The sequence below is a fragment of the Anthonomus grandis genome, chromosome 1 (genome assembly GCF_022605725.1).
Source record: "Anthonomus grandis grandis chromosome 1, icAntGran1.3, whole genome shotgun sequence".
Lineage (NCBI taxonomy): Eukaryota > Metazoa > Arthropoda > Insecta > Coleoptera > Curculionidae > Anthonomus > Anthonomus grandis.
Window position 1 is genome coordinate 45,303,690 of NC_065546.1, and position 28,000 is coordinate 45,331,689.

Below are 28,000 nucleotides of genomic sequence, written 5' to 3' on the forward strand. Positions count from 1 at the left end.
AATGTCAAAATTCATACTTTTCCAAAATAGTAATTTATGAATGAATGAATATTCATTGGCATTTTCATTTTTTTAAGTTTATTTGGTGAATTACTTGCCGATAATTAGAGTCGTTTAGTATAAAAGGACTGCAATATTCACTGTATTTGATACACAGCAAAGCAGAAAAATGGCTGATGTAGTTGCCACCCTGGTTGATATGGGGTTCCCAAAAGATCGCGTGTAAGAATATTAAATATAAGATTATTAAGACCATAATATTAACTGTCCATAGATAAAATAACCCTCTAACCTTTGACCTTTGTTTCTCTATGAAATATTATTATGAGATAATATTAGCTTGTGAAGTCATTTCAAAATTAGATATAATTTAATAAAACTTAGCCTAACTTTTCAATTACAAACACACAAATGTAGGTACATTATTATTATCACATATACATTTTGACCTGTAGACGCTATAAAGAGTTAAGGCATTAAAAACTCAAATTATTTGCTATACCAAGAAACCAGTTAAACACAAAAAAAAGACATTCTCCATAAATAACTTTCCCTGATTTTTACCTCTGCACATATACTTTAATTCCAGATATTCCCACTGAGCATTGGTTTAGGCATGATCAGCCTCTTAATTTAACCGATTATGCCATTGTGTCCAAGTTTTCTCATGTGAAATTGCCTCATGGAGGCACTGTTATATTGGTACACAATGAATTTTTGTCTAAGTATGATTTTGTTGTAATAAAAAAGTTTGACTTTCTTCTTAAAGAGACATTTTTTGAATTACCAATAGTCTATTGCACAGTTGCACACATATTAACTCTGAGAGAGATTATTAACTGAGAGAGATATTAACTATAGGACAAAAGTAGAGAAACTTTTAAAAATTAGGTTTTATTTGAATATGCCAAGAGTAATACAGTTCTATACATAATGAAAATTAACAATATTTTTAAAGATTTTATTTTAGTAAAGTAATTAACTATATAATGAAAACCAAAGATTTTATTTATATAAACAAAGTAGAAAGACAAAAGTAGGGAAACCAAAATTTTTTACTAAATATTTCAACATAATACTTATTTCTAAACTAATAAAATGAATAGTGGGTAGAGTATCTCCTATTGCCAATAACCTGGCGACATCAGTTTGGCATAGATTGGAAAAGTTTCATAATGGTTTCTTCTTCATTAGAATTCCAGAATTCTTGCAAAACTTTTATTAGATAATTTTTATTGCTGATCTGATGTTGTCTTATATGCTGGTCTAGTTCCTGCCAATCAAATCTTTTGCTTCTTGGACGACAATCCATGATATTAGACCCAAATAAATTAAATTTACTTTCATCATCATCATTGGTCACTCATTGGTTGTCCAATGCAAATATTTTTTTTGCAAAATTTTTTTAGCGGCTCTTTAACTTAACACCAGGCAATTTATTTAAAATTTTATTTGCCATTTTGTGGGGATTAAACTGAGCAATATTTTTTATTATCATTTCAATTTTTTAGGTTCTTTTTCACAAACGACCCCTTTTTTTATGCTCTTTAACGAATTTGGTGTTTTAAAATTACTTTTTATGGGCACTACTAAATCAAATAAAAATAGAATATCTATTCTAGTTGTTTGTAAGTAGAAGTCCATTCTTGAAGTGGTGTGGCTATAATATTGCGGGCTGGGAAGGGCAGGAAGACTTTCCTCTACAAATGACAATGCTAAATTTTGTCAAGAGTTATGCATTTGGTAAGTTCACTCATCATCATCAGACTTACACTACATAGCTGTGATGTTTACATAAAAAACCTTTTAAAAAAAAGTCTTCCCGCCCTTCCAAACCTTCTATGTTCTAGTTGTGTTTGTAATGCATTCTCAATAGGCAATGTATTACTCATCCTGTAATGTTACCTCATTTTGGGATGAACTTGCAATTGTGATTTTTAATCCAATTTATTTTTTGTAATATTGGACTAGGTATTTGCCTGTAAAAAAAAAATTGAACAGGTTTATTGCAAACTAAGCATTTTACTTGTGTCCATTTGTCCTACACCACTCTTGTGTGCATCAACTATTTTGGTAGGATGATCTTCTGACAAATATCTTCTGCGAGGCATATTCACTAAAAAACTATTAACAGATATCATGTAAAGCAAAATAAATACTAAAATTGGGTAATTCTTATGTGCATTTCTCTATTTATGTGCAACCTTAAATATTTGTATTCATGCTATAATAAACAACTGATAAAAGGAATATGGGATGTGATGGAGAAAAACTCCATTGTTAAGAGCAACAATATTTTTAGGAAATAGTAATTTAAATATTGAAGGCTATTACAATATAAGAATTTTTTTTTTTAAGAAAAAGATTCTCAAATTTTGTCTGATAGTAGTGTAGGTCTCCTTCTGAAAATGCTGAACTTTTTATAAGTAGTTTGGCAATTTTATTGTCCAGTATCTCAGTCAGTGATTAATATTAATATTTTCTTGACCAGTGCAACACTTGTCTTTGTACAATCTTTTGCAGTCTTTTAATTTTTGTGTATGCATGTTACTAAGCCAACCTGAGTATCAGAACATTCATGCTTATTACTTGATTATGTTTTTACAACCCTGAGTAGGGATGACATTGCTCCATCATGAACAATGCTCTAGTGCAGGGCTGTCTCCAGGAAGGTGTCTTGTCCCATTTGTCATTCTCTAAGATTCTGAAACTGCTAAGATAAATTATGGTAGGCTGTATATGAGAAGGAATTATGCTAGATTTAGCTCTCTCTGTGATGGAGTGAAGAACAGAATCCTAGACTGTGATAATAAGCTTGAGAATTTTCATTCAGTTATTTAAAAAAAAATTTAATCAAATTGATGCATTTTGAAACTATTTTAATAATTACCATAGAGTAAAAAGAATTGAATATAATTTCTCTTTCTAAAAGGCTGTATTTTGCTGTGAGAATTAATCAGTCTTAAAACAAATCAAGAAAGTCCTGGCAGATTATGAATGAGCTTAGGGGAAACAATACTGCTCTTGCAATTTTCAATTCAAACTTAATTTTCTCAAACTCAAACATGCTTTATTATCAGAGAATATATTTTAATTCTGTTGACAAAACTAGGGTTTTAAAAATGTTAAATGAGTAATAACTCATTTAGCATTTTTAAGAAGAAATTACAGAGAATTGTAAAAATAAATAAATGACAGACAGATTGGATATCAACCATAAATATTAAACTATAACAAAATATTGACATATATATTATGTTTGAAGTAGTAGTGTCACAAAGATGAAAGACAAGTACATAGCTACATATCATATAAAGTAATGATTTATTGTAATTTATCATGAAAATGTCAATTATGTTAGTTTGCTGATACATGAAAAAAAATAATTTAAATTGTAATAGGCCTTGCTTAATAGAATTCAATAATTTCTCTTAAGGTTGTTGGTAGATTATTGTAGATTTTTCTAGCAACATATATTATTCACTTTTGTGTTCCATTTAGTGTAACAGCCAGGTCCAATTTTTTATGTAATAAACACGATGTTTTAACGATAAAGAGAGAGGTTACAGTTAAAAGGCTATGTCTCCTAAACAAGGGCTTACATGATTTCCTATAGGATCTGCTTTAATCTCCTGACAGCCCTTTTGGTAGAACACATACAAGATGGAGTAAATACTGATAATAAAAATAAAATTAATTAAATCAATTAATTTAAATACATGAGCAGTTGTAAAATCCACATTTCTTGAGACTATGCCTAATGCATACTTACCTGAGGATAACTTATTAGTAAGGCCAGTTACATGTATAAGCCAGAAAGAAAAATGAAACGTAAGAATGGTCCCAGAAGTATTCCTTTACAGTATAGTAACCTTTCACAACTACCATCTCTTTACCTCCCTCCTAAATAACTTATAAGAAACAATTAATGTTTTACTCTTAGTAATTCAAAATAGTTTTTAATCATTTTTAAATATGTATACCAGTTTTCCATTGTTTTCAACCTTTGTACATCAGTCCATACTTTTTGCGTTCCTCTTTATGTGGCGTACTCTTTGACAAAGCGGCTCTGAAGATAGCTGTAACAGACTGAAAGCACCTAGTAGTATTTAATTACCAATTACATTGACATACAGAATGCTTTCTTAGTAAAAAATCAAAAGCCTTCTATTTAAACAGGCTTACTGCTCTTTTAAAAAATATTTCAAGCATACGACTGAAAAATGTTGATACTGCCATAGCTAAAATCGTATTACCTTAAGTCTATGTATAATTTTTAATAATATATCAGGTATTGTTTTAAATAAATGCTTATCGTATCTTCAGCTTTATATGTGTAATTTTATTTAATATTTAACCTACTTTTTAAACTTTTAGTTTTAAGCATTTTTAAAGCGTTTTGATTAAGAACTGGTTAATACCTATTTTAATTTGACAAACCAAGATTGCTATTTTGTAACCAATGAGGTAATATATGGATTCGATTAACTACCTACCTGTTGGTTGAAGCTGAACATTTCTGTGGTAAATTTGGAGGTATAGGTTTTTATGCTGAAAGTTCCAGCTTTTGTCCTGAATGTTTCAAACCTGCTGAAGAATTGTCTTATGACCCAGTTTTTGACATTAGATTTAAAGAGTCCTGCAGCAATGCTACAGAATGGCTTGCGGTATATTAATGTGTCTTTTCTGGCTATTTCTATGAGTGCATTCATGGCGGCCTGATATCTAAAGGTAGAGTAAGTTTATTGGACATGACTTTACTCTCCAGGGCACCCGAACAGTTTTTTACGAACCTGAATTTCATTTTATGGCAGCTGAGTGTCGTTAATGCAGTTTGGCTGTCTGAACGCATGACCACAGTTTTATGTTGGATAGCATGACACAGTGTTGGTGGAATACTGTAGCATAATTCCATATTCACTATGGTATTTTAGATTGGAATATTCTCAGCTTAACAGATTTACAATTTTTTTTAAGTAGATTTTGATAGATATGGACAGCCTAATATGAGAGGTATTGTTTTGACCTACACGTTCCTATTGGAGTTCTAAAAACTCTTAGATATATTGAACACTATAGTTTTCTATAATTTAATCATAAACTTATTTTTAGAATTTGCGATTAATTTAATAAACTAACTTACCTTTTTATTATATTACCTTTTCATAAATAAATTTACATGCGGTTTAAGTTCTGCGTAGTTCCCCAATAAAAAAATATTATTTTCATTAGAGAGTTAGCAGTATCAAAAACGGGAAGTCAAGATGTTCAGACAGTTATGGACTGGATGCTATCTCATGAAAATGAATTGGAAACTGCCGCTGCCTCAACAACAATGGCAGCTGAAGAAGTAAACCACCAACAAGGGGCAAGTACAGCTGAACCCACACCTGAGAGTATTTCTAATTTGGCTGCACCTGAAAATGGCGCTACACTAGTTGCCAAGTCCATAAAATGTGAGGACTGCGGCAAACTATTTAAAACGAATGAGGAAGTTGAGTTCCATGCTTCAAAATCAGGTAATTTCTTTTTTTTTCTCTATATTTTAAATAATTATTTGTGTATTATTATAGGCCATGAGAATTTCTCAGAATCAACGGAAGAAAAGAAACCACTTACAGAAGAAGAAAAAAAAGAGCAACTGGCGAAAATCGAGGCCAAGTTAAAACAGAGAAGGCTAGAAAGAGAGGCCAGAGAAAAGCAGGAGGCATTAGAAAGAGAAAAGTCTAGGATAAAGTCTGGAAAGGAAATCCTGGAAGCTAAGAAAGTATGCTCAAACAGCTGATTTCCATCTTTAGAACCTTAAAATAAAATAGTTATTTTAGAAACATGAAGAGCTAGAAATGAAAAAAATAATCGAGCAAAGGAAGAAAGAAAAAGAAGAAGAACGTTTGGCCAGGCAGCGGGTAAAAAACCAAATCGAGGCGGATAAATTGGCCAGAAAAGCGAAATTCGGTGGCGCCACCCAAGAAAAATCAGTTGAACCCCAACCCGCTCCTGTTGTTGCTGAACCAGCAGTGAAAAAACCTACACCGACCTATAACGAAGTTAAATTACAAATACGATTGGCTGACGGTAAGATTTAGGCTATTTCCGGAACAATTTAAATAGAAACCAAGTTTTTTTATATTATGTGACTTAAAACTGAGAAAAGTTGAATTGTAAATTGGAGCCAAAAAACGTTTAAATGGAAAATCTTTATTTACGGCTATGCTCCAACATAATTAAATTAAATATATTTTTTTTAGGTAAGACTTTAGTGCAGAACTTTGGAATCAAAGAGCCTCTCTCGGCGGTTAGATTATACATTGAAATGAACAAAACCGACGGGGATTATCCATTTAAACTTATGACTAGTTTTCCTAGGAAGATTTTTAATTCTGAAGATTATGACAAACCTTTGGATACATTAGGTAAGAACTGTTCAATTTATATTATACTTGTATAAACGATACTCGAAATGAAGGAACATTTGTATCTCCTCCTTAACAACGAAAAATGCTCAATTTATTTTTTTAACGGTAATCCAATGATTAAAACGTATTTTCGATTAAACTTTTATAAACGAATAAAAGGCAATTACATTAATATAATTTTATTAGTACTACACATCACATTTATAGAATAACTAATGAGTTAATAAAACTTTCAGGATATTAACAAGTTTTTAAACCATCATAATTAGAAAAAGTCGAAAGATACAATTTAACTCGAAAATTTAATGAAATATAGCTGGTTTAGGTTATAAAATGGTTAAAACTGGGAGATATTTTTAAAATTTTTATAAGCCAATAATTAGTTACAAATTTTTTGCACACAGCACATCTCAATATTGCAGTCATTTTTTAGTTCATTCTTGAAGTCAATTTAAAGTAACTCCCGGAATTGAAAGCCATTGCTGAGTTGTTGGCACACTCCTTGTTATCTTGGGCTTTTAAAGTAACTAATTTATTCCAGACATTTTAGGTCATTTTAAATTTTATTCAGGATATTTACAGCCATATTAAATGTTTTCCTTATATTTAAGTTATTAATCATTCCTTCTTGGGATACTTTTTTGGCTATTGTTTTTTTTTATTCCAGATATCTGAAATATCTTTCTATTTTATTCTAGGCATTTTCAATACGACATAGTTGTTTTATCTTCTTTCAGGTATTTGAAGACATTTTTTCTTCCTCATATTATATTTGAAGCCATTCATTGAGAAATGTTTTATTCAATTTTTTTGAGTTTTCAGTTAAAGCAATTTCTTATGAATTCCAGATATTTAAAGTAATTTTGCGCATTATTCCAGGCATTTGAAGCCAAAGCAGCTTAAATCATGAATTATTCCTTCTTGGTATTCAAAGTCATTTTGGAAGCTCTTCATGATATTCAGTCATTTCAAACCTCTCGATTGCTGAGATACTATGCTGCTTTAATGTTATTTTCCTTATACAGGGTGTCCCGAAATTACATCGCAATATTTTACCAGCCGCATCTTTGTCTAAAAATAAGACAAAAAGTCCATATACAGTATGGTTCAAAAGTGCATCGTTTTTAAGTTACAGGGTGTTTTATGAATCATGTTAAAGATGGTTTTTTGTTAATATATCCGGAACGCCTAGTTGTAATCTTTTTAAATTTTCAACATTTACTATTGGTTTTATTAAAAACTGATATGGCAACCATTTTTGCCAAAATGTATACAGGGTCGTGTAAAATAAGTGGTCGGTAAAGTTTAAATTGTTAAAACTTTTTTTCTAGCAACTCCGTGATAATTTTGGTATTAGAATTGAAAAGAACAAACATTTTTACATAAAAAGGTGCTCTTGTCTAATTGCGATAGGATCTTCCGTTTTCGAAAAAATTAGATGTAAATGTTTTGCAAAGAGAACGCGTAAGTTATTTTGCTAACAGTTAATAAAAATAAAAAGCATCTTAAAAATCCGTTGGGGATAAACATGACCTAAGACTATCACAAATACTTTATTTAAGATCAAAAATTGTTTTTCGAGTTCAATTGTTTTTTTTTTTTAATGTAATTGAATAGGTAAAAAAAAGGAACAATTAATTTATTACGTAAAAAAACAACATAAAAACACCAAACAAAAAAGCACAAATTACAACAAATGTTCAAAGTGGTTTCCATTTTGCTGAAGACACAATCTTGCCCTACGCGTTATTGCGCGAGTAGCCCTTAAAACAAAAAATGGATTTCTCTTTATTTCATTAACAGCCCAATTAATCCTTTGCATCAGTTGTTCACGGGTATTTATATCCACGGCATATACCAACTCATTTAAATGTCCCCATAAATAATAATATAACGAAGTTAGATCTGGAGATCGAGGAGGCCAATTTATAGGACCACCTCGACCAATCCAACGTTCTGGAAAATGGTTATTCATCCACTCACGCCCATTGCGACCAAAATGAGCAGGCGCTCCTTTTGGTCTTGTTGAAAAATCATGTTTTGGCGTAAGATAAGAGGAACTTCTTCCAGAAGCTCCACAACATTATTTTCCAGCATATGAAGATAATTGTCCAAAGTTAGCCGATTGGGTAATTCTATCGGGCCAATAAGTTGGTCCCCGATTAATCCCGCCCACAAATTTACCGAAAACCTTCTTTGAAAATTACTACGCCTTATGGCTCTTGGATTTTGATCTGCCCAAAAATGCATATTATGCATGTTAAATGAACCATTTCGTGTGAAAGTGGCTTCGTCCGACCATAAAATGGAAGGAATTAAGTTTGGATTATTAATTGGCAAAATTGGATCCTCAACGGAAAATCGTCTGGCTGTAAATCTTGGACCCGCTGGTAATGAAACGGATGTAACCCTTGGGATCCTAGCATTCTTCCAATCTAATAAAAATTAAATTACTATCGTAACAATAGGTAATTTTTTGAATTACTTACTATAGAGCGAGGGATATGTGTGGCTCTTGACACATTTCTTATACTTGCCCCCGGGTTTTCTTCAAAAACATTTAAAACATTTTTTAAAATTATAATCTTCTTATGGTCTGCCTTGTCCACGAGCTCTTTGATAACTTCCGTTATTGCATACATTTCGGTGAGTGTTTATAAAAACTTGACGATCCGGAACATGTCTTAGGGGAAATCTTCGGTGATACTCACGGACAGCCGCTAAAGAACTGCCATTACACAAACCATAAACAAAATGCATGTCAGCTAACTCTTGATTTGTAAATCTATCCATAATTTTTGAAAAATTAATCACAAAAAAGAAGTTACTTTGCCAAAGCAAATTTAAAAAATGTGAAATGTCAACAAAACGTTAAACAAAATTTAACAAATAAACTAATTGTCAACAAACACAGCCAACTTATATACTATTTTATGAGATGTTATTTGTAGTTACTTTTTGAAATACCAATTCATGATTTATTAATAATTGATTTTTTCGAAAACGGAAGCTCCTATCGAAATTAGACAAGAGCACCTTTTTTATGTAAAAATGTTTGTTCTTTTCAATTCTAATACCAAAATTAGCACGGAGTTGCTAGAAAAAAAGTTTTAACAATTTAAACTTTACCGACCACTTATTTTACACGACCCTTTATACATTTTGGCAAAAATGGTTGCCATATCAGTTTTTAATAAAACCAATAGTAAATGTTGAAAATTTCAAAAGATTACAACTAGGCGTTCCGGATATATTAACAAAAAACCATCTTTAACATGATTCATAAAACACCCTGTAACTTAAAAACGATGCACTTTTGAACCATACTGTATACGGACTTTTTGTCTTATTTTTAGACAAAGATGCGGCTGGTAAAATATTGCGATGTAATTTCGGGACGCCCTGCATATTTCAGGAAAATAAATAACAATTCATATTTGGAGTAATTTTTTATTTAATTCCAGGCGCATTTCTAATTTCTTCCGGATTATGGGGATACTGTGCTTTTTTTTTCTTATATTTTATTATTCCATGATAGAGCATAAACATAGTTTTTGTCCAGTTCTGCTTTTTGTATGAAAAAGGATTATATAAATGTTTTTATATATCCTTTTTAAATTTATTTAAATTTTCTTGACAAAATAATCAGTGTTGCGATAATTTTGTCCAGGAGTTTATATTTCAGGTATTGGAGTGCTGGAATATTTCTTGTCTTCTCGGGTTTTAAAAGTAACTTCTTATATATTCTAGACATTTGAAGTCATTTTCAGCTTTATTTCAGGCATTTGGAGAAATGTTCAATTCCTTTCTCATATTTCAATTCATTCATTAAAGAAATGATTTGTTTCATTATTTTTTCCATAGTTTTAAATTTATAAGGATTTTTTTTAATCTTCACTTTACAATCGACTTATTTTCAATGAAAAGCAGCCATAAAACTCGTTTTATTACATCATTTATCTTTAAGAAAAAGTTTTAACGAGTTGAATATTAGGCCTATAAGTGTTTCAAAATGCAGCCAAATGTTTTTTAAAATTATTATAATTATTAAGTATTGGAAGTAGCGCCCAAAGGAGTCATTGCAATTCTCCCATAATATTAAAGTCAACTTATCTCTTTTTTTTAGGTTCTGAGGATTTTGTAATGATTTTCCATTTTATTTTAGGAATTTAAAGTCAGACACATTTTAACTATTATTCCGGATATTTATAGCCATATTAAATGTTTTCCTTATATTTAAGGTTATTAAGCATTCCTTCTTAGGATACTTCTTCAGCTATTGTTTTTTTTGTATTCCAGATATTTAGAATTCCTTTCCGTTTCACTTTGGCCTTTTTTATATTTTATTCCGGATGTCTGAAATATTTTTCAATTTTATTCTAGGCATTTTGAAATAGTTTTTCATCGTATGCATGCTATGACTGAAAAATACTGAATCTTGTAGATCACACTTTCAAACACTTAGGATATTGCCATGCTTGTATATTTTGAATATTTCCATGATAACAAGAAATCATTTTACGTCCTTTCCAAAAAATTTAGATGTCTATAATGTAATGACTACAAGGCAATGCAATAGTTTTAGAATTCCCTTACAACGAACGGCAATGTTTAAAAAAAATTTCCCTAAATTAATTGTATCAAGGTGTATAATGCTTATACCTAATTGATAAAGTATTTAAATATAGACTTGAACAATTATTGTGTGAAAATCCCTGTTATTCACTTGATGAATTTTACAACCACATGTCGCATAGAGTCTAACCTTATGCCTGTTTTAAATAAGCTGTGTAGAGTCAATTTTTGTTAAGATTTTTTGTATGTATTGTATTTCTTGTGTATTTATTTGATTAACTTATGTAGGTGGATAGTAGTAATAGTGGTATATGATATATTGTAACCTTTTACTCTAATTTTTGACAATTGTGGTGTTTCATTGAAACTGATGACAAATAAACTTATATCTTCTTTCCGGCATTTGAAGACATTTTTATTTCCTTTCTGATATTTGAAGCCATTCATTACAGAAATGTTTTCTTGCATTATTTTGAGTTTCTTCCCCATAATCAGTTTCTTATACATTCCATATATTTGAAGTAATTTTTCGTTTTATTCCAGGCATTTCAACACATATTTAAATGTCTAATATCTAAGGATATGCATCATTCCTTCTTAAGATACTTCTGTTATTGACCCCTTGCTTCTACAATTTCTTATTCTATTATTTTCTAAATATTTAAAATAATTTTCTATTTTATTCTAGTCATTTTCAATTTGGAATAGTTCTCCATTTTCTTTTAGCTATTTGAAGACATTTTCAGTTCCTTTCTGATATTTCAAGTCATTCATTAAAGTTTCATTAGTTTTATTTTTGTTTTCATTATTTTCTCCATAGTTTTAAATTTATAAGGATTTTTTTTAATCTTCACTTTACAATCGACTTATTTTCAATGAAAAGCAGCCATAAAACTCGTTTTATTATATTTATCTTTAAGAAAAAATTGTCACGAGTTAAATATTGGGTCTATAAGTGTTTCAAGTGTCCCCAAACGTTTTTATTTAAATTTTTAAACCAAGTATTGGAAGTAGCGCCCAAAAGAAGTCATTGCAACCCTCCCATAATATTAAAGTCAACTTATCTCTTTTTTTCCAGGTTCTGAGGATTTTGGAGTAATTTTCCATTTTATTTCAGAAATTTAAAGTCATTTTTTTTAAGGGCAATTGAAACTTCTTTTAAAATACTATTGGCTTAGATTCTAGATTAAGACGTTTTTGATAGCTACTGGGACACCCCGTATACGAGGTATTTTAGTATTCCTAGGTTAATTTTTGATAGGCAAACAAGAAATAACTAGGGTGTCCAAAAATATTAAGTCTGACTTTAAGAGATTTATCTAAATTCAATATGAAATACATGTTTAAATAATGTCTATAGTGACTTATTTTAACCAAATGGCTTAGAAACTTGCAAATTTAATAATAAAAATAAACATGAAACAAAAACAGACATTAAGTGCACAATACCACAACGATTATATTCGTAATAAATAATACTATATCGACAATAATTGACATTTGTTTTATTAATATTATCTATATCTTATTTTTCTAGGTTTGGCACCTACGGCCACACTGATCGTATCAAAATCGTGAGCCCATAACGGAAAATTTGGGTTTTTTGCCGCATGTTAAAAAAACCGCTTGTGATTTTATCTATATAAATATCTATTTTGCAAGTTTAGTAATTTATTATTTGGTTCTAAGTGCATTGTCGCATTTCTATGTAATGTTTTAATATTATTAATTATTAAAAGTAAAATGGTAATAATTTTTTTTTGAACGAAAATAAATCTTTTTTAATATTGAAAAATAGCTCGTTTTATTTGTTAGGTGGAGAATCTACGATGCCTTTGTGGGTAGAATTATTAAGTTACTTCCTTACAGGTGGCAAATAGTTTAATAATTTTTATTTAAAATTAGCAATTCTTTGTTACTAAAATTGTTTTGGCTCTCATCACATTTTGAAAGTTTCCAATAGTAATTTCCACAAAAGATATATTTTTTTAATTTAATTCAAAAGTTAGGAGAGAGACTTATTATAGTAAAAACTAGTATAGCTTGAAAATATTGGTCAAAAATGTTTACTGATTCACTGTAAAACTTCATCATATAGTCTAGCCTATCGCTTATCAACTAGTTACATTATACAACACAATATCTATCTATCAAAGTTACAAGAGAAAAATAGCAGGATAGATCCCTAAAAAAATACCATAAAGTGATATAAATGGGAGTCAGAATAGAGATTTTTTAGTTTACTCTAACGCTATACAAATTCATCTACAGTAAAAAAACAATTCGTTGTATTGGCAGACTCCTTTCAATAAATAATAATTTACTAGTTCGTATACACAATAAAGATAAAAGGAGGAGAATCTACCCCATATTTGTTTTTAAACGAATATTCCATTTAATGGTGCAAAATAGGATAAACACTTGTTTGGTCCATAATATATTATTCATCTAAATTTACGCCATTTATAAAAAAAACTAACATAATTTGCAAATAAAAGTTTTAGTCATAAATCTCGCATTTAAATTATATTCAACAAGGTGGCACGTGTTATGCCGTCTAGGGTTAACTTCTAAGAATTCGGTCAAAAAAATGTAAATAAAAAGAAGTACAGATAAGATAGGAAAAAGGATAACAAAAAAAACATCCACTACCACATCTAAAAAAAATTTAATAAAAAGAAAAAAAGCGTTTAGCATAAAGCGTTCTTGATTGGAAATAGACATAAATTAATATCATGTAGGTTTATTACAGTAAATCAAAAATGAATAAAAATAAAATTAATCTATACAGAGTTATCCAAATTAAGTGTCCACCCTGTTATTAGTGAAAATACAAAATTGTTTAAATTAGCAAACTAGTAGCATTTTTAACACTGGTAAAAATGAGAAAATGATGAAAAAAAAGAATGGAGAATCGTGCTTGTGAGTTTTTCAGTAAAATAACATTTTTTTAAATGGAAATCCCTGTATATTATATTTTTTCTTGTTAAAACAGCAAATTTTAAACAAAAAAAAAACGATAAATATTTTTAATCATTTGCAGTATTAAAATATTAGGATCGCTATGAAAACAACATGGCCTTCGCGATTTGATAGCATTAAGATAAGCGACGACATATTGCTAAACTGGACATCCTCGCAACTAGAAGGCTTTGGAACACAATGATAATGGACCCATCTAGTATTAATGTTGGTATTGAATCGGGCCAGACTATTAACAACTCTCTAAATTGCTCTTATAATTTTTCGGAAGATGAAATTGTCACCGCCTCTAATAAATTAAAAAGTAAGTTGATCTCCGGTACCGATGGAGTACCAACGGCCTATTGCCCACATATTTAATCTTATCTTGTCTTGAACAGTATTTCCCGATAAATGGAAGACTGCAAGAATATTACAGAGCTATATCGATTTTATGTAATTTCTCAAAACTTTTTGAAATAGTTCTTTATAATAGAATATATGCCCATGTCAAATTAGACATAGCACCTAATCAATTTGCTTTCGTCAAAAATCGGTCCTGTACAGTAAACCTGGCTTGCCTAAATGAGTATTTGTGTCAGCATTTGGATAATAGAGGTTAGGTTGATGTAATATACCTTGATTTCTACAAAGCTTTTGACCAAATTGACCACTTTGTACTTCTTCATAAGCTAACATTTTTTGGTTTTCCGAAGGATTTAGTTGCTTTAATAAAATCTTACTTACGAGGTCGTAAACAGTTTGTTGAATATAAAGGCTTTAAGTCTCCTATACATGAAGTGTGCTCGGGAGTTCCGCAATGATCTAATTTGGGCCCGCTTGTCTTTTTATTGTTTATAAACGATTTTACCAAATTACTGTCTAAACTGTGTTGTCAGAGTTTACTGTTTGCGGATGATAAAATTGTTCACAAAAATAGATACTGAAGACGATTGCGAATTCCTTCAAGTAAATCTTAATAAAGTAGAGAATTGCTGCAATGTCAATAGACTATATTTAAATGTTAATTAATGCTCTATTCTCTCATTTTCTAGAAAACTGTTGCCAATCAATTTTGACTATAGAGCAAATAATGTTGTGTTAGCCAGAGTGGATGAGGCGATTGATCTGGGAATTACTTATGATGCGAAATTAAGTTTCGCCAAGCATGTAGCAAAAATAGTTTCTGACTCTGCCAAATTGTTGGGGTTTATTTATTGAAACTGTCGGCACTTTGAAAATATTAATACTTTAAAAGTACTTTTCTTCACTTACATACGCTCAAAAATAGAATACGGATCTCTAATTTGGTACCCAATTTATTATTAGCTACCTGATAGAGGATATTAAGCGCATTCAACGCAAGTTTATGAAGTATCTCTGGCTTAGAGAGGAAAGTGTCTTTCCAGCCAGAGGTTTGGATAGTCAATTACACTTAAATAAATTTAATATTATACCCTTAGCAAAAAGAAGAGAAATTCTTTCCATAAAATTCTTATATAACCTTATTCATAACAAGATTGACTGTCCCACCCTTTTGGCTGGTTTAAATTTTCGGGTAGGTACCAAGAATAAACTCTAGGCATTTTAGATTATTTTATGTAAATCCCGCTAGGACTAATATTTTGTTTAAATCCCCTATTAATATGTGTCAGAATTATATTAATAATAATTCACATGAACGGTTCGATATTTTTGTTGACAGTTTAAGGTCCATTATAGAAGGTATAAAGTAAATAGGTGATGCAGAGTCTTTCTAGTATGTAGTATATATATAGTCTGTTTAAGTATATAGAATGTTAAGCATTTTGATTTTTCATTTTTATACATATTTTGGTAATTGTTTTTATTCTTACCTGTAATTGGGTTGGAAATAAATAACTGTTTTTTTTTTATAAAATCATATGTCAAGCATTACATGCTTTATTGTGTCAGTTATTAATTTTAAGAAAAATGATTTTCTCTCATGAAGAACAACGTGATATGTTAGAATGTTATTTAGTGTAGTATTTATTTATTGTACACTAAATTATATACCCCTCGCATTCAACCGTAGAAACGATATGTTCCAAGAATTCATACCAAGCGAGGCCACGGAAATTGCAGTTATTGGATATTTCGAAGCTCTAATTTCAGTTATGGTACCGTTCAAAGGATTTTACAAAAGTACAAATTTATTCCATATAAGTACTAACCAGTTCAAACGCTTTTAGCAGGGGATCCAGAGAAAAGACTTGTTTTTTGATATAATGGACAGATGAATCAACTTTCTCAAATTCTGGAATTTTTAATAGAAGACACCACAATTATTGGTCAAGAGTTCATGGCAGAGGTGCACAAGTCCGTTTCAATTTTAATGTTTGGTGCGGTATAATTGGTTCAAAAATTGTTGGCCTATTCTTTTATGAGGGCACCCTAAGGGGTGAAAGATATGTGGATTTATGACGGAAATTTTAAATAATTTCTTAGGCGAATTGGATCTTATAAGTAGACATCATTCAGCAAGATGCCGCACCTGCCCATAACTATAGAGGTACTTATCATTTTCTAAGTACTACTTTTAATGATTAGTGGATAGAAAGATGTGGCCTCCCAGATCGCCAGATCTAACCCCATTTGATTACTTCTTGTGGTGTTACTTAAAGAACCAAATTTACAAGCGAAGGTACGGTAACGTCGACGCTTTAAAAGTTGCAGTTAGGGAAAAGATAACTCAAATAGATCGTAGGACCATACTTAAAACAGTTTGAGCAGTTGAAAAACGTGCCCAAAAATGTATTGAAGAACAAGGTGGTGTTTTCAAACATCTTCTTTAAAAAAAATTGTTATTTTATTTTGTAAGATTATAAGTTGATGTTAAAAATAAACACAATTTAATTGTTTCCGTTTGGGTGTCATAATTTCATTAATTTATAACCTAGGAGAAAAATCATTATAAACTTTTTCTGTTTAAAATTTGATGTTTTAACTAAAAAAATATAATGTACAGGGGTTTCTATTAAAAAAATGTTATTTTACTGAAAAATTCAAAAATACGATTCTCAATTGATTTTTGTTTTTTCTCATTTTTACCAGCGTTAAAAATACTACTAGTTTGCAAATTTAAATTGTATTTAACTTTGTATTTTCATTAATAACAAAATTACCGATGGACACTTAATTTGGATAACCCTGTATATACAGCTATAAATGATTTCAATCTGAACTCGGTAAGTCAATTTATTCCTGTTACTTTCTCCAACGTTTCAACATAAAATATGGCGCAAAAAAAACTATAACGATTTAATACAACTTAAGATGAAATTAGGCCATTAAGACCCTTAGCTAAACCGATATTATTTAACTATAGAAACACTAACCATTTTGCATCATTAAAACAACCAAAGTATTTACAAAAGAGCTATCTACATCAGTTCACTTTCTTTTTAGTTTAATATTCTCAAAAATGTTTACCGAAAAATATAATTTAAATAATTAAGTACCTCTAAGATAGTATCTAAATAGTTTTCCTATATAGTCATCCAGAATATCGTCCTGAAAAGTTGGTAGAGCCGGGTGAATCGCGCTTGTTGGTCGTAGTATTTTTTTATATCGATTTCCTTGTTGTAGTTATCGGAGTTTAAGTTGGGCACGGGGACATTGTCGATGTATCGCACCGGTTTCTTTTGGTTGCAGTTCGTGTTTAGTCCATAGCGCATGCGCTGGATGGGAGAAGCTGGATCGCAGTCTGAAAAAATGTCATAAATTTTGACTAAGTGAGTCTGGTTACAAACTTCAAGGGAATGTTCCGGGTTAGCTATTAATGTTCTTAGAATTGACCAAAAACGTTTTAGTTTCCGGAATACTTATTTTATAGAAAAAAAATAAATAAAAATGAGGTCCTCACTAATGTGCGTCGTTATTGATAAAATTTAGATTGAGTGAGAAAATACCATAATTTAGCGTTTTTGGTAAAATTTGTAGGTATTAATTAGAATTTCCCTTTTGTTCAAAAATTTCATTAGATTATTTATTATTATTTTGTATTAATATAGAGCAGTTCCTAAAGATGGATTTGCCGTTAAAAAGTGATTTTGGGTTAAGGATTTTACTGGTTAGGGCACTTTTAGTTGAGTAATTTGTTTGCTAATATAGGATAAGTAAATTCAACTAGTTTTCAAAAAATAATAAGATCCTTAAAAGGAATTTAATCAAATAGTTTTATGTACTATAAAAACTGTTCTTATTGCAATTGTAAAAAGAAGACGATATAATCGAATTATACTCTAAGATGCTACGGATTAAACTGTTATAGAAACATTTTATTGCTTTGGTATCACTAATATGCGAATTAGTCCTTTTCAAAAAAACTAATACCATCTCATGGCTATATTTTCTAAGTGAAAATTTAAAGTCAGACCACTATCAAAAGTTACCCCAAATCATTAAATGTTTCAACTTTACTCAAATGACACCCATTAATCTCATAATTGTATTGAATTCGGATTTTTTTCTTATGAAAAGTCGTAAATTTATATTTTTTCACGTTAAGTTTTAAATAATTATTATCACACCAAGAGGCTAAGCCGGGAAGTCATCTGCACACAACAAAAATTTACATTTTTTAAAGACATAGGCAATATCGTTAATAAAGAGTAAAAATAAAATTGGCCCCAAGTGGGAACCTAGACGAACACCAGACTTTACAACATTTATTCTTTTAGAAACAGCACCAAACAGTTTTACGGATTGGATACGGTCTTTCAAATAGGAGGCAATCCATGAAATGTATTTTCGCACAACTCCGATACGCTTAGCTCCGTTAAGCGCTTATGAGGCACTGTGTCAAATGCCTTTGCTAGATCAGTATACAACACATTCACCCGTGCGCCACCCTCCACATTTCAATTAAAATATTCCGCAATGTAACTGTTAAAGGTTTTAAAAAGTTATTTTAAAGTAAGTAAAGAAAATTTCTACGATAATCGAGAATATCACCTCTATTGCCAGATTTGATACAGGAAAAAACGCAGATTCCCTCCACAACGTAGAAGAAGTCCTGTCATTAAAAGAACGTTGGAATATTTCACAACGAGGTCCAGCTAGTTAGTGCATGTGAATATCTCTCGAAGAAAACAGCAGAAACCCCATCCGTTCCCGGTCTTATTAGCTTAATGCAGTCCAGATGATTTGATTTCTTGCACTATGAAAACATGAAATAAACATATATGGAATGATTCACAAATTGGTGCAGGGTGTTCCTCTGTATCCTGATCACAGTATCAAGATTGGAAATGTTCGGCTAAACCATCCACATTTTTGCGAGTAGTTACACAATTATATTCCATTGTAAAGTACATAAACATATGTCAATTAAAGCTTTGGCTTCCTTGGTAAGAAGCTTGTATTAATTATAATTCTCCAAAAGCACTGCAGTCTTGTACCTCTTGTAGAGTTAATTTTTATGCGTAAGCTGTTTTTTTAGATCAGGTGAAAGTAACTTAAGAAAATTGTTCAACATAATTAAGCTTCTTGGGTACAAATTTGTCTAAAGCACCATAAATAAATGCGTAAAACCTATAAACCAGAGTGTCAAGGTCCAAACCATCGGATATGTGTACGTTCACACTGCTTGCTATGGAATGCTGTGCTACGCTAGGCGATGCGTTGCTATTAGCACAAACATTAGGTAATTTATGTGGTTGTTCACATAATTGGCTAGTGTGAGCAAAGCAATGCGATGTGATGAATAGCATAGTTGTGCGTTGGTTTGAAAAACAAAGTTGTTTGTCTTCGTAGCTCGACTCGCACAGTATCTCTACAGGCATCCCTGCAGAAATAATTAAATATGCATACCGAAAAATTAATAATTAGTATCCGAACGTGTAAACCATTGTGGAATCCTTCAAACCAGTATCATAATAGAGACATATCATATGAACATTTCATATCATATGAACATTTAGAAGTACTTTCGTTATTTTTTGTCTTATTTTAAACAAAAACTTTATTTGGTAATTATTGTTTCATGTAAATTCATTAGTCAAAATGGGTAATTTTTTTTATAGATCAAAAATAGGTCCAAAATAACAAATTTTTTAAAAATAACGCAAAGTTTTACATCCCCTCTAGATTAAAGGGGGAAAGGTTAAATTTAAAATATGATGTTGTATATCGTTTGACAGGTTTTTGGGCCCTGAGAACCTAATTGTATTATTATTTTTTTCATATAACATTATTTAACCAAGTAGCCTGTTGCTTTAAAAAAGTTGAATAGTAAGTCATGTGGAAGTATTAATTCACTTAATTCAAAAAAACTATGACTCGGAAAATATTTTTCAAATAGAAATTTCTAATCACAATGTATATGCTAGCGAAGTGAGAATAAAAATCTAATTCAATAATTTCTTCTTCAACGTCGACCAATTCTGCATTTGCACTTGTAATTACAAGTTTTTGCAGTACTCCTATAGGTCTCCTCCAGTTTTTTGCTTTTTTCGGTAAATGCGGTAAAATTCTCTTCAAAATATAGTAAACTATTTGTCGTGGCATACGAAAGTACACGTGAAATTTACCAGGATGTTCTTTTAATTCTTTAAAGATGAAACTCTCCATACGTTTGCCTATTTTGGTTAAGTTTATGTATCCATAATCTTTTAGGTTTACACCTTGCCTTAATAACACCTTTAATAAGTTTACACCTTGCCTATTACAGACAAGTCAATTGCATCAAAATCCGCCTTCTCATAGTGATATAACTAAGTGTATCTTCGGTTTGTCAATCTTAGATCGTTTTCGAAGCAAAAACCAACTATTATTAAATCATTGTAAATCTTAACAATGATTTAATAAAGTGGTTCGCGTAGTATAGAGCAATTTTGATAGAATAGGCAATTTTTTTCATAACTGACTTTATTCTTGAAAATATTTTCACAAAATAACAATACTCTTAAAAGCATCTTAATCAAGGAAAAGGAAATTATCTGATTATTTCAGACGAAAACACCTATTTCTTTCTCAAACCCTTTTTAAATTGAAAAATTTAGTCAAACAAAGTCCAAGAACTACCAAATTTGAAGATTTAAATCCTATGTAGCAAGAACAAGAATTTTATTAATTAGGGGACATTTTTGGAATTAACTTAGGAGCAGCTAAGAATATTTTCATATTATTTTAAACCTATATAAAAAGGTTTTTGAGGATGAGTTAAGAGTAAAACGGTTTCAATTTTCAATACTCGTCCAAAGAACTAAAAATACTTACCCATAAGATTTAAATTCTTATCAAAACATATCCTAATCTCGTTAATATAGGACTCCTTGGTTTTCCTATCTATAACGCACTGTATACTAGGCTCCTTATTTATCGCATTTTTAATAACACTATAGATCAACGCAACATCGTAGCCATTATTTCCAGGTGTAACACCCCCTTTGTTTAAAATCGTAGTTAGGTCATACTGTGAGCGTAATTTTAAGCCCATCTTAAAGTAATTCGTTACACTATCGAATTGAGGTAGAACTGAAGCGCATGTGCCATGTTTGTTCCATTCGTGTGCCCAGAACGAGTTTGGTTTTGTGTTTGCTTCGACATTGGTCCAAAAGTTGTTTAAATCGTTAAGCATTGTGGTCAGTTCTTCTGGGTTAAAGTGAATGGCTGAGGGACAGTAAAGAGGTCCCTCGTGACCTAAAAAAATATTAAATCATGAATCTTTGGACCACAAATCAAATCAGTTAGTTTTCATGACTAAATTTAGATAATGTATGCATTCCAATTGCACCTACTTAATATCGTATTTCCTGTTTTGGGAAGACCACAAAACATATTTTATTTTAAGATTTTTAGTATTTTGGTCCTGCAGTAGGTTACAATACCAATTAACAATTTAATTAATGCAGTACATTTATTCGTTCCATAATTTTAGTATATTTCAGTATATATTACGGTAATTAACCAATTTACAAAATAAATATAGTATATAAAATAAGATTTTATATCGCAATAAAGCACTTGAAGTCTTAGTACTATCATTAAATATCTAGCATAAATAACAGATAACAGGTAATCAATCAATAATCAATAAAATTAAATAAAATATAAGGACAACAATGGTTTAAAACAGAGTAACTGCAATAGAAAAGAAGACACACTTTGAGTCAAGATATAAAATTATAAAGAATATAATAAAATTATATTCTTAGATATATAATTAAAATTATTCACTTAAGCAGATTTTAAAACTCGTTGAAGTGAACTCAGAGAACAATGAAACAAATCTATACTGACACTATTTGAGTTAATCATCATTCTACCTATTGCACAGTTTTCACCATACAGTGTACGATGTTGTTCAAGGTAGAATAATTTAGTCTGTCTGAGCACTGTAGTAGGAGGAACATTTAAATTAAGCTGACACAACAACTCAGGAGACTGTATGTATTGCATTGTTAAGAATCTTGTATGTTGTGACAATATCGCAGTTTTTACGTCGAGTCTCCAACTTTTCAATGTTCAGCAATCTATACATTTCACTGTAATTAATATCAATACAAGGAATATTAAGCTTGTAAGCAATGTATCTTATGAATTTACTTTGAACTTTTTTTAGACACATATATTTAGCATAATAAGGTGACTATATACATGAATTCGACTCAAGTTGACTGCGAACCAATGAAAAGTACAGAAGTTTGAGGGAATCAATACTGCTGAAATCATGAGTGTGACTCTTAATAAAACCCAACATTTTGTAAGCCTTATTACACACGTTTTCAATATTTTTTGAAAAAGTTAGTCTGCAATCAAAAAGCACCACAAGATCACGTATCTCTGATACCTTCTCAATAAGTGAACTCATTAGATGGTACTGATGAAATGGTGGACTAAAACTCCTGGTAAATTGAATATATTTGCATTTTTTAGCATTTAGGACCATTCTATTGTTCTTGCACCATAATTCAAATTTGTGATCAGAAAGATCAGAACAAAGTTCATGATGGGCCAAGTTACTGTCTATAATTCTAAAAATCTTAACATCATCAGCAAAAAGCAACACATTACAATAATCAAAACAATGAACAACATCATAAATAAAAAGATTAAATAAAAAAGGGACAAGATGGGCACCCTGAGGAATCCCAGAAGTCACTGGAAAAGGACTAGAATAAAAGTTATTTATCTTTACAATCTGTGGTCTTCCAGACAGATATGACTTCAACCAGGCCAAAAGACAACCACCAATGCCATAGAGTGACAACTTTGCAACCAGGAGAGAATGATTAACCCTGTCAAAGGCCTTGGAAATGTCAGTGTAATCAACCGACTTACCGCTCCCCAAGGCCCCCAACAAAGCTGTTTGGTAAAGCAACAAATTAGTGGTAATGCACCTACCCCTGACAAACCCATGCTGCCATGTTTTAAATTTCTCTGATAAAAAATAATAGTATCATAATAATAACTTATGATACTAACTTCAGATACCATAGAATGCACTTTTAAAGTAAATAATAAAAGAAATACAAAATAACATTAACACATGTGCATTGACACATATATTATCATAGAAATTACCCATACCAATAAAATACTATAACAAATACTTAACACGTTACAGTAATAAGTAATATATACCTAACATATTACTTATTACTGGTCAGTTATGTTTCACTTTATTTAGTATTATTGTTTTAAACGGATTCAAACTAGCTGAAGTAATGTCAATATTGGAAGCATACATGTTGAAAGATTCCCATAAATGGGAGAACTTTTTTAAGCTAGATAAAATACTTTTGGATAGTGAGTGTTCATTCTGTTTAAAACTAAGAATTTCGTAACGATCTATTTTGTTTTTTTCAATATTTATAAAAGAGTGGACAAAAATATTTGATGATGAAAATTGAATTGTTTAATAATTGCTATCCAGGCATTGTACTGAGAGGACCAAATAATTCCCATATTGTTGAAGAGATTAGGGTTTGAGGAGAAGAACTGTCAAAGAGATTAAGGCTCACTTCAACACTTAGCTCCTTGGCGGTTCTAGTAATAAATCCAGAGATTCTTTTGGGCAACTTTGTACTTTAGATAAAATGTGTTCAGAAAATAAAAGAGTAGGGTTAAAACTTAGTTCTAGATTCTTCTGCTATGGTACTCTTTGAAGTTGTTTCAAGGTTTCAAGGGTAACTCAAAATTATAGGATTACTACTTGGGCTGAATGGCATACAAGCACACTTACTAATATTTAATCTGAAGCTATTTAATTCGCACCAGGTCGCGAAATTACAAAAATCATCTTGCAACGCCCAACAGTAATTCTCTGATTGAATCAGAAGAAAACATTTGAAATTATCGGTAAATAGTAATCCCTTTGCTTTTTTTAATATTCCAAACCAAACCAAAAAGAAGAGTGGTCCAAAATTGGAGCCCTGTGGAACACCAGATGTACTTTTAAAGGTACATGATGTGTGACAACCTTTAATTTCGACATACTGGAACTTACAACTGAGATATGACCGAATTAAGCAAGTAGATACATCTAAGCCTGGCAAAGATTTTAAAATTGCATGGTGCCTTACTCTATCAAATGCTGTCTTCATATCTTCATAGACATAATGACAGAAGGAGGTAAGATTTGTAAACATTGATTTTTTTGGCAAGAATCCATGGTGATATGAAGTAATGCAACCAAAAATTTCATCAAACAGGCGCTCAAAGATAATTAATTCAGAAACTTTAAAAATACAATTACATACAAGTAACTGGACAATATTTCTTAATTTCACCTCTAGATTTGTAGGTAGAACCAGATTTGTACATAGGAATTAATGTAGTAATTGTTATCAAATGATAACGGAAACCCTTCAATACATAAGCTAGAGTGCCATCTGGACCAATAGCCTTGTTCCCTTCAATTCTATTGATGCCTTTAAAATTTCGTCCTCAGAGATTAACTGCCGTGAATTTCACAAAGAACCACATTTTGGGATTTGTTCATAACCCAGATTCCATGTGTTACAAGTAGTTGGTGTAGGCAGCTTTGATTTTAGTTTTAATAAAAGTTCTTGTAGAACGGTATCTGGTTATCCTGTAGAAGGATCTGGATTTTTTTGATTTAAGATAACATTTAATACTTAAGCTTAATACGTTTGATAAATCACACTGAGTGATGAATCACATTTTTTTTCTTGGACGATCCAAATTCTGGGAAGCAAAGAAATTATACACAGTAAATATTGAGCGTTAATAAAGTTAATAAAGTTGAATTTGATGGTTTGTGGTGCTTTTAAGGGAAATACCTAAACACGGATGGTGCGAATCAACTGGAATCAAATAATTCTCGACCCGATTAAATAACATCATCAAAAGATGCTATAGCAAGATCCAAAACCTTTACTGTTTTTGATATTTTGTTTACCTAGATGAAATAAATTGTTAGAGGAAATAAGTGACACTAACTAACACTAACTAAGTGACACTAAGTCAAAATTATTAAGCAGTAAATTACATTTATGTTGGTTTAGTTTTGTTTTTATGCCTCTATAATTTTGATAAAATATCGAAAAATTATTAATTCCCTGGGGCTATTTCTCCTAGTCCCTGATCAAAATTTACACTAGAAGAATTAGATTTTAGCTAATGTAAATCATTGAGCCTATTATTAAAACAGTAGTTTTTAATGTTGATTTATGTATAATAAACTGAAATTTCGGGATAAGGTTTCAGAAGTTATTATACCCAAGAAAAAGAATTATGTAATGTGCCAAAATCCTTGGTTAAAATTTCAACATTCTCTGAATGTTTTCAAAGAGCGAAAAAGGTTTAATAAATTTCTTAAATTGACAGTTTAAAGCTTTGTGCTACGTTTTGCAACGTGTTCAATGTTGATACATTGTTACCTGCATCCAACTGTCATGTAACATTATCAAACTGAAAGATAACAGATCAGTCTGGAAGAATTTGCCTATGCAATTTGGAGTGTTTTTGGAAACAGTTGTTTGTTTAGGGTTATAATTCTTTGAATATGGTTTTAATTTTCTTCAGTTAGCAAAGATTCATCATTAGGCAGAGAGTCTTTACAATGAATCAGGTCATCAAGCACATCCTTGAGTGATTTTAAGTTAGTTACTAAGGACTGGTTTAACTCCAACAACTTAGCATTTTTGGTTTAAGTTTAATAAATTTCTTTTTAATGGTAAGCAGTTCACCTTTTAATGATTGAATATTGATGTCCCATATTTCAATTGCCAAAAAGACATCATCCACAGTTTCAGTTCATCTTTGATGCCATTTGATGTGATCATTGTTCACTCAACAACAATTAATCTATTAAGTTCAGATACAAGATTTGATTTTAGGTACTCAAGGTCTGCCTCGGAAATAAAAATATATTTGGATTTTTGACCTAAGAGGAGTTTTGAGAGATTCATACTGTTGGGATATCTCAGCAATGGGAAACACATCTATACAACTTTTACAATAAAAACAAGTTAAAATAGTCACAGCCAAATCCTAAGTGCTCACACATTTTTGCATTAGGATAATGTTCAAAAATGCATACTTTATTGCATGGTGTACAGCTTGAATCAAAATCAAATAACTTTATTAATTATTAATATCACAATAAACTTGTCTAAAAATGGATCTCACAAAAATAAAAACTATTAAGGCAAGGAAAAAGATATTGTCTCGAAGAATGATGCATTGGAATCCTATAGTCTGTTTTGTCTATTGCTGTAGTTTGATGAAAATGCAAAAGCTACAGTGTCAGTATCATATGTAAAACATAGGTCACAAGTTTCATCCAATTAGGACTTCATCATACCAACCAAAAACAAAACACACCATACACAAACATAAATCTAGGCAATGTTAGGTTTTCGCTTCATCTGATGATGCCCTTAGTTGGATGAAAAATGTAATTAAACAACATATATTTTACTCAGATTTTGCTCTTCTGATTATACTATAATAGTTTTATATCAGTGTCTCTCTGAAAAAGGGATGATTTTGTCAATTTAAAAGCTTACTGCTCAGAGCAATATCGATTTTGCACTTCTTATTCATTGTTCATCAAAATATTTTGTTCTTAACATTTTATACTTTAATACCTGTTTTTGTAGGCCATATTCCATGAATTGTCCATGAATCCTTAGGTTTAGGCAAATTGCAAGTATTTCCACTCTTAGCTTCTTCCCATTCTGTACATGCAGTTAAAGGCCATCTTTGGGAAAATATAAGATAATCCCAGTCATGGTAGGGAGTTGGTTGGGGCTTGTACTTGTAAGCCTGTGGTTCCCTGCACAAAATCAATATGCTTTCTTACATTTTCCTAATTTTACAAATGTTTGTTAATATTGAAAATATGAATTGAAAAATATTAAAACTATTTTTGTCAATTATATTGGCTGGTAAACTAGTAGGGAAAATAATCAGAAACAGATAAAACTCCTAATATTTTGAAATGTGGAGTGTTTTAAAAATAGAAGATCCCAAAGGTATTGGAAGAAAATTAAAATTTCTTACATCTATAGCAATAAATTATGTTGTTTATTTTCCTTATCAGTTTACTTTTTTGAGGTTTTTGACTCCATTGATTGGTAGATGTTTTGAATATGTATATATTTGTTGACTAGTGAAATCTATAAATGGGCATTTAACATGTTACCTTAAAAATCAAAAAACTTGTGGTGGTAATAAAACATAACTCCTAGACATTTAAAAATTATTAATTTCTTGCTATTGTTTGATAAAAACTTACCCAAAATGTAAGAGGGACAAGAAATTAATAGCTATTGTAAAATAAATTATCATCATGACTGCAAGGATCTGCTACTAACTACTTTTTTATGTTGAAACTTCTTTGTCTAAGCCTAATTAGATGTTGAGAAATGTTTCTACTTAAATATCAATATGCGTTTGATTTGATAAAACAATAAACCAATAATATTGAAATAGGGACAATAGCATAATTAATTAACTGATAATAGCTTAGGCCACTAAATTATCAATTTTATGTGATGTAATCCAATATTGTCAGTCAATTAAAAAAATATTTTATTTGTTGAATATTGTTT

The 28,000-nt window shown here is 30.5% G+C and overlaps 2 protein-coding genes across 2 annotated transcripts; one reads left to right on the forward strand and one right to left on the reverse strand.

Annotated features, from left to right (window-relative positions):
• LOC126733978 (UBX domain-containing protein 1-B) lies at positions 1-12,786 on the forward strand. The gene is made up of 6 exons (XM_050437482.1): positions 1-222; positions 5,233-5,519; positions 5,574-5,767; positions 5,826-6,075; positions 6,249-6,413; positions 12,529-12,786. Exons 1-6 carry the CDS (start codon positions 170-172, stop codon positions 12,567-12,569), a joined length of 990 nt encoding a protein of 329 aa, XP_050293439.1. The 5' UTR covers positions 1-169; the 3' UTR covers positions 12,570-12,786.
• LOC126733987 (ribonuclease Oy) lies at positions 12,480-28,000 on the reverse strand. Its single transcript, XM_050437495.1, has 4 exons — positions 27,685-28,000; positions 27,035-27,222; positions 21,195-21,617; positions 12,480-17,679 (listed from the first exon to the last, which is right to left on the reverse strand). The coding sequence occupies exons 1-4, from the start codon at positions 27,738-27,740 to the stop codon at positions 17,462-17,464; spliced, it is 885 nt and encodes a 294-aa protein (XP_050293452.1). The 5' UTR covers positions 27,741-28,000; the 3' UTR covers positions 12,480-17,461.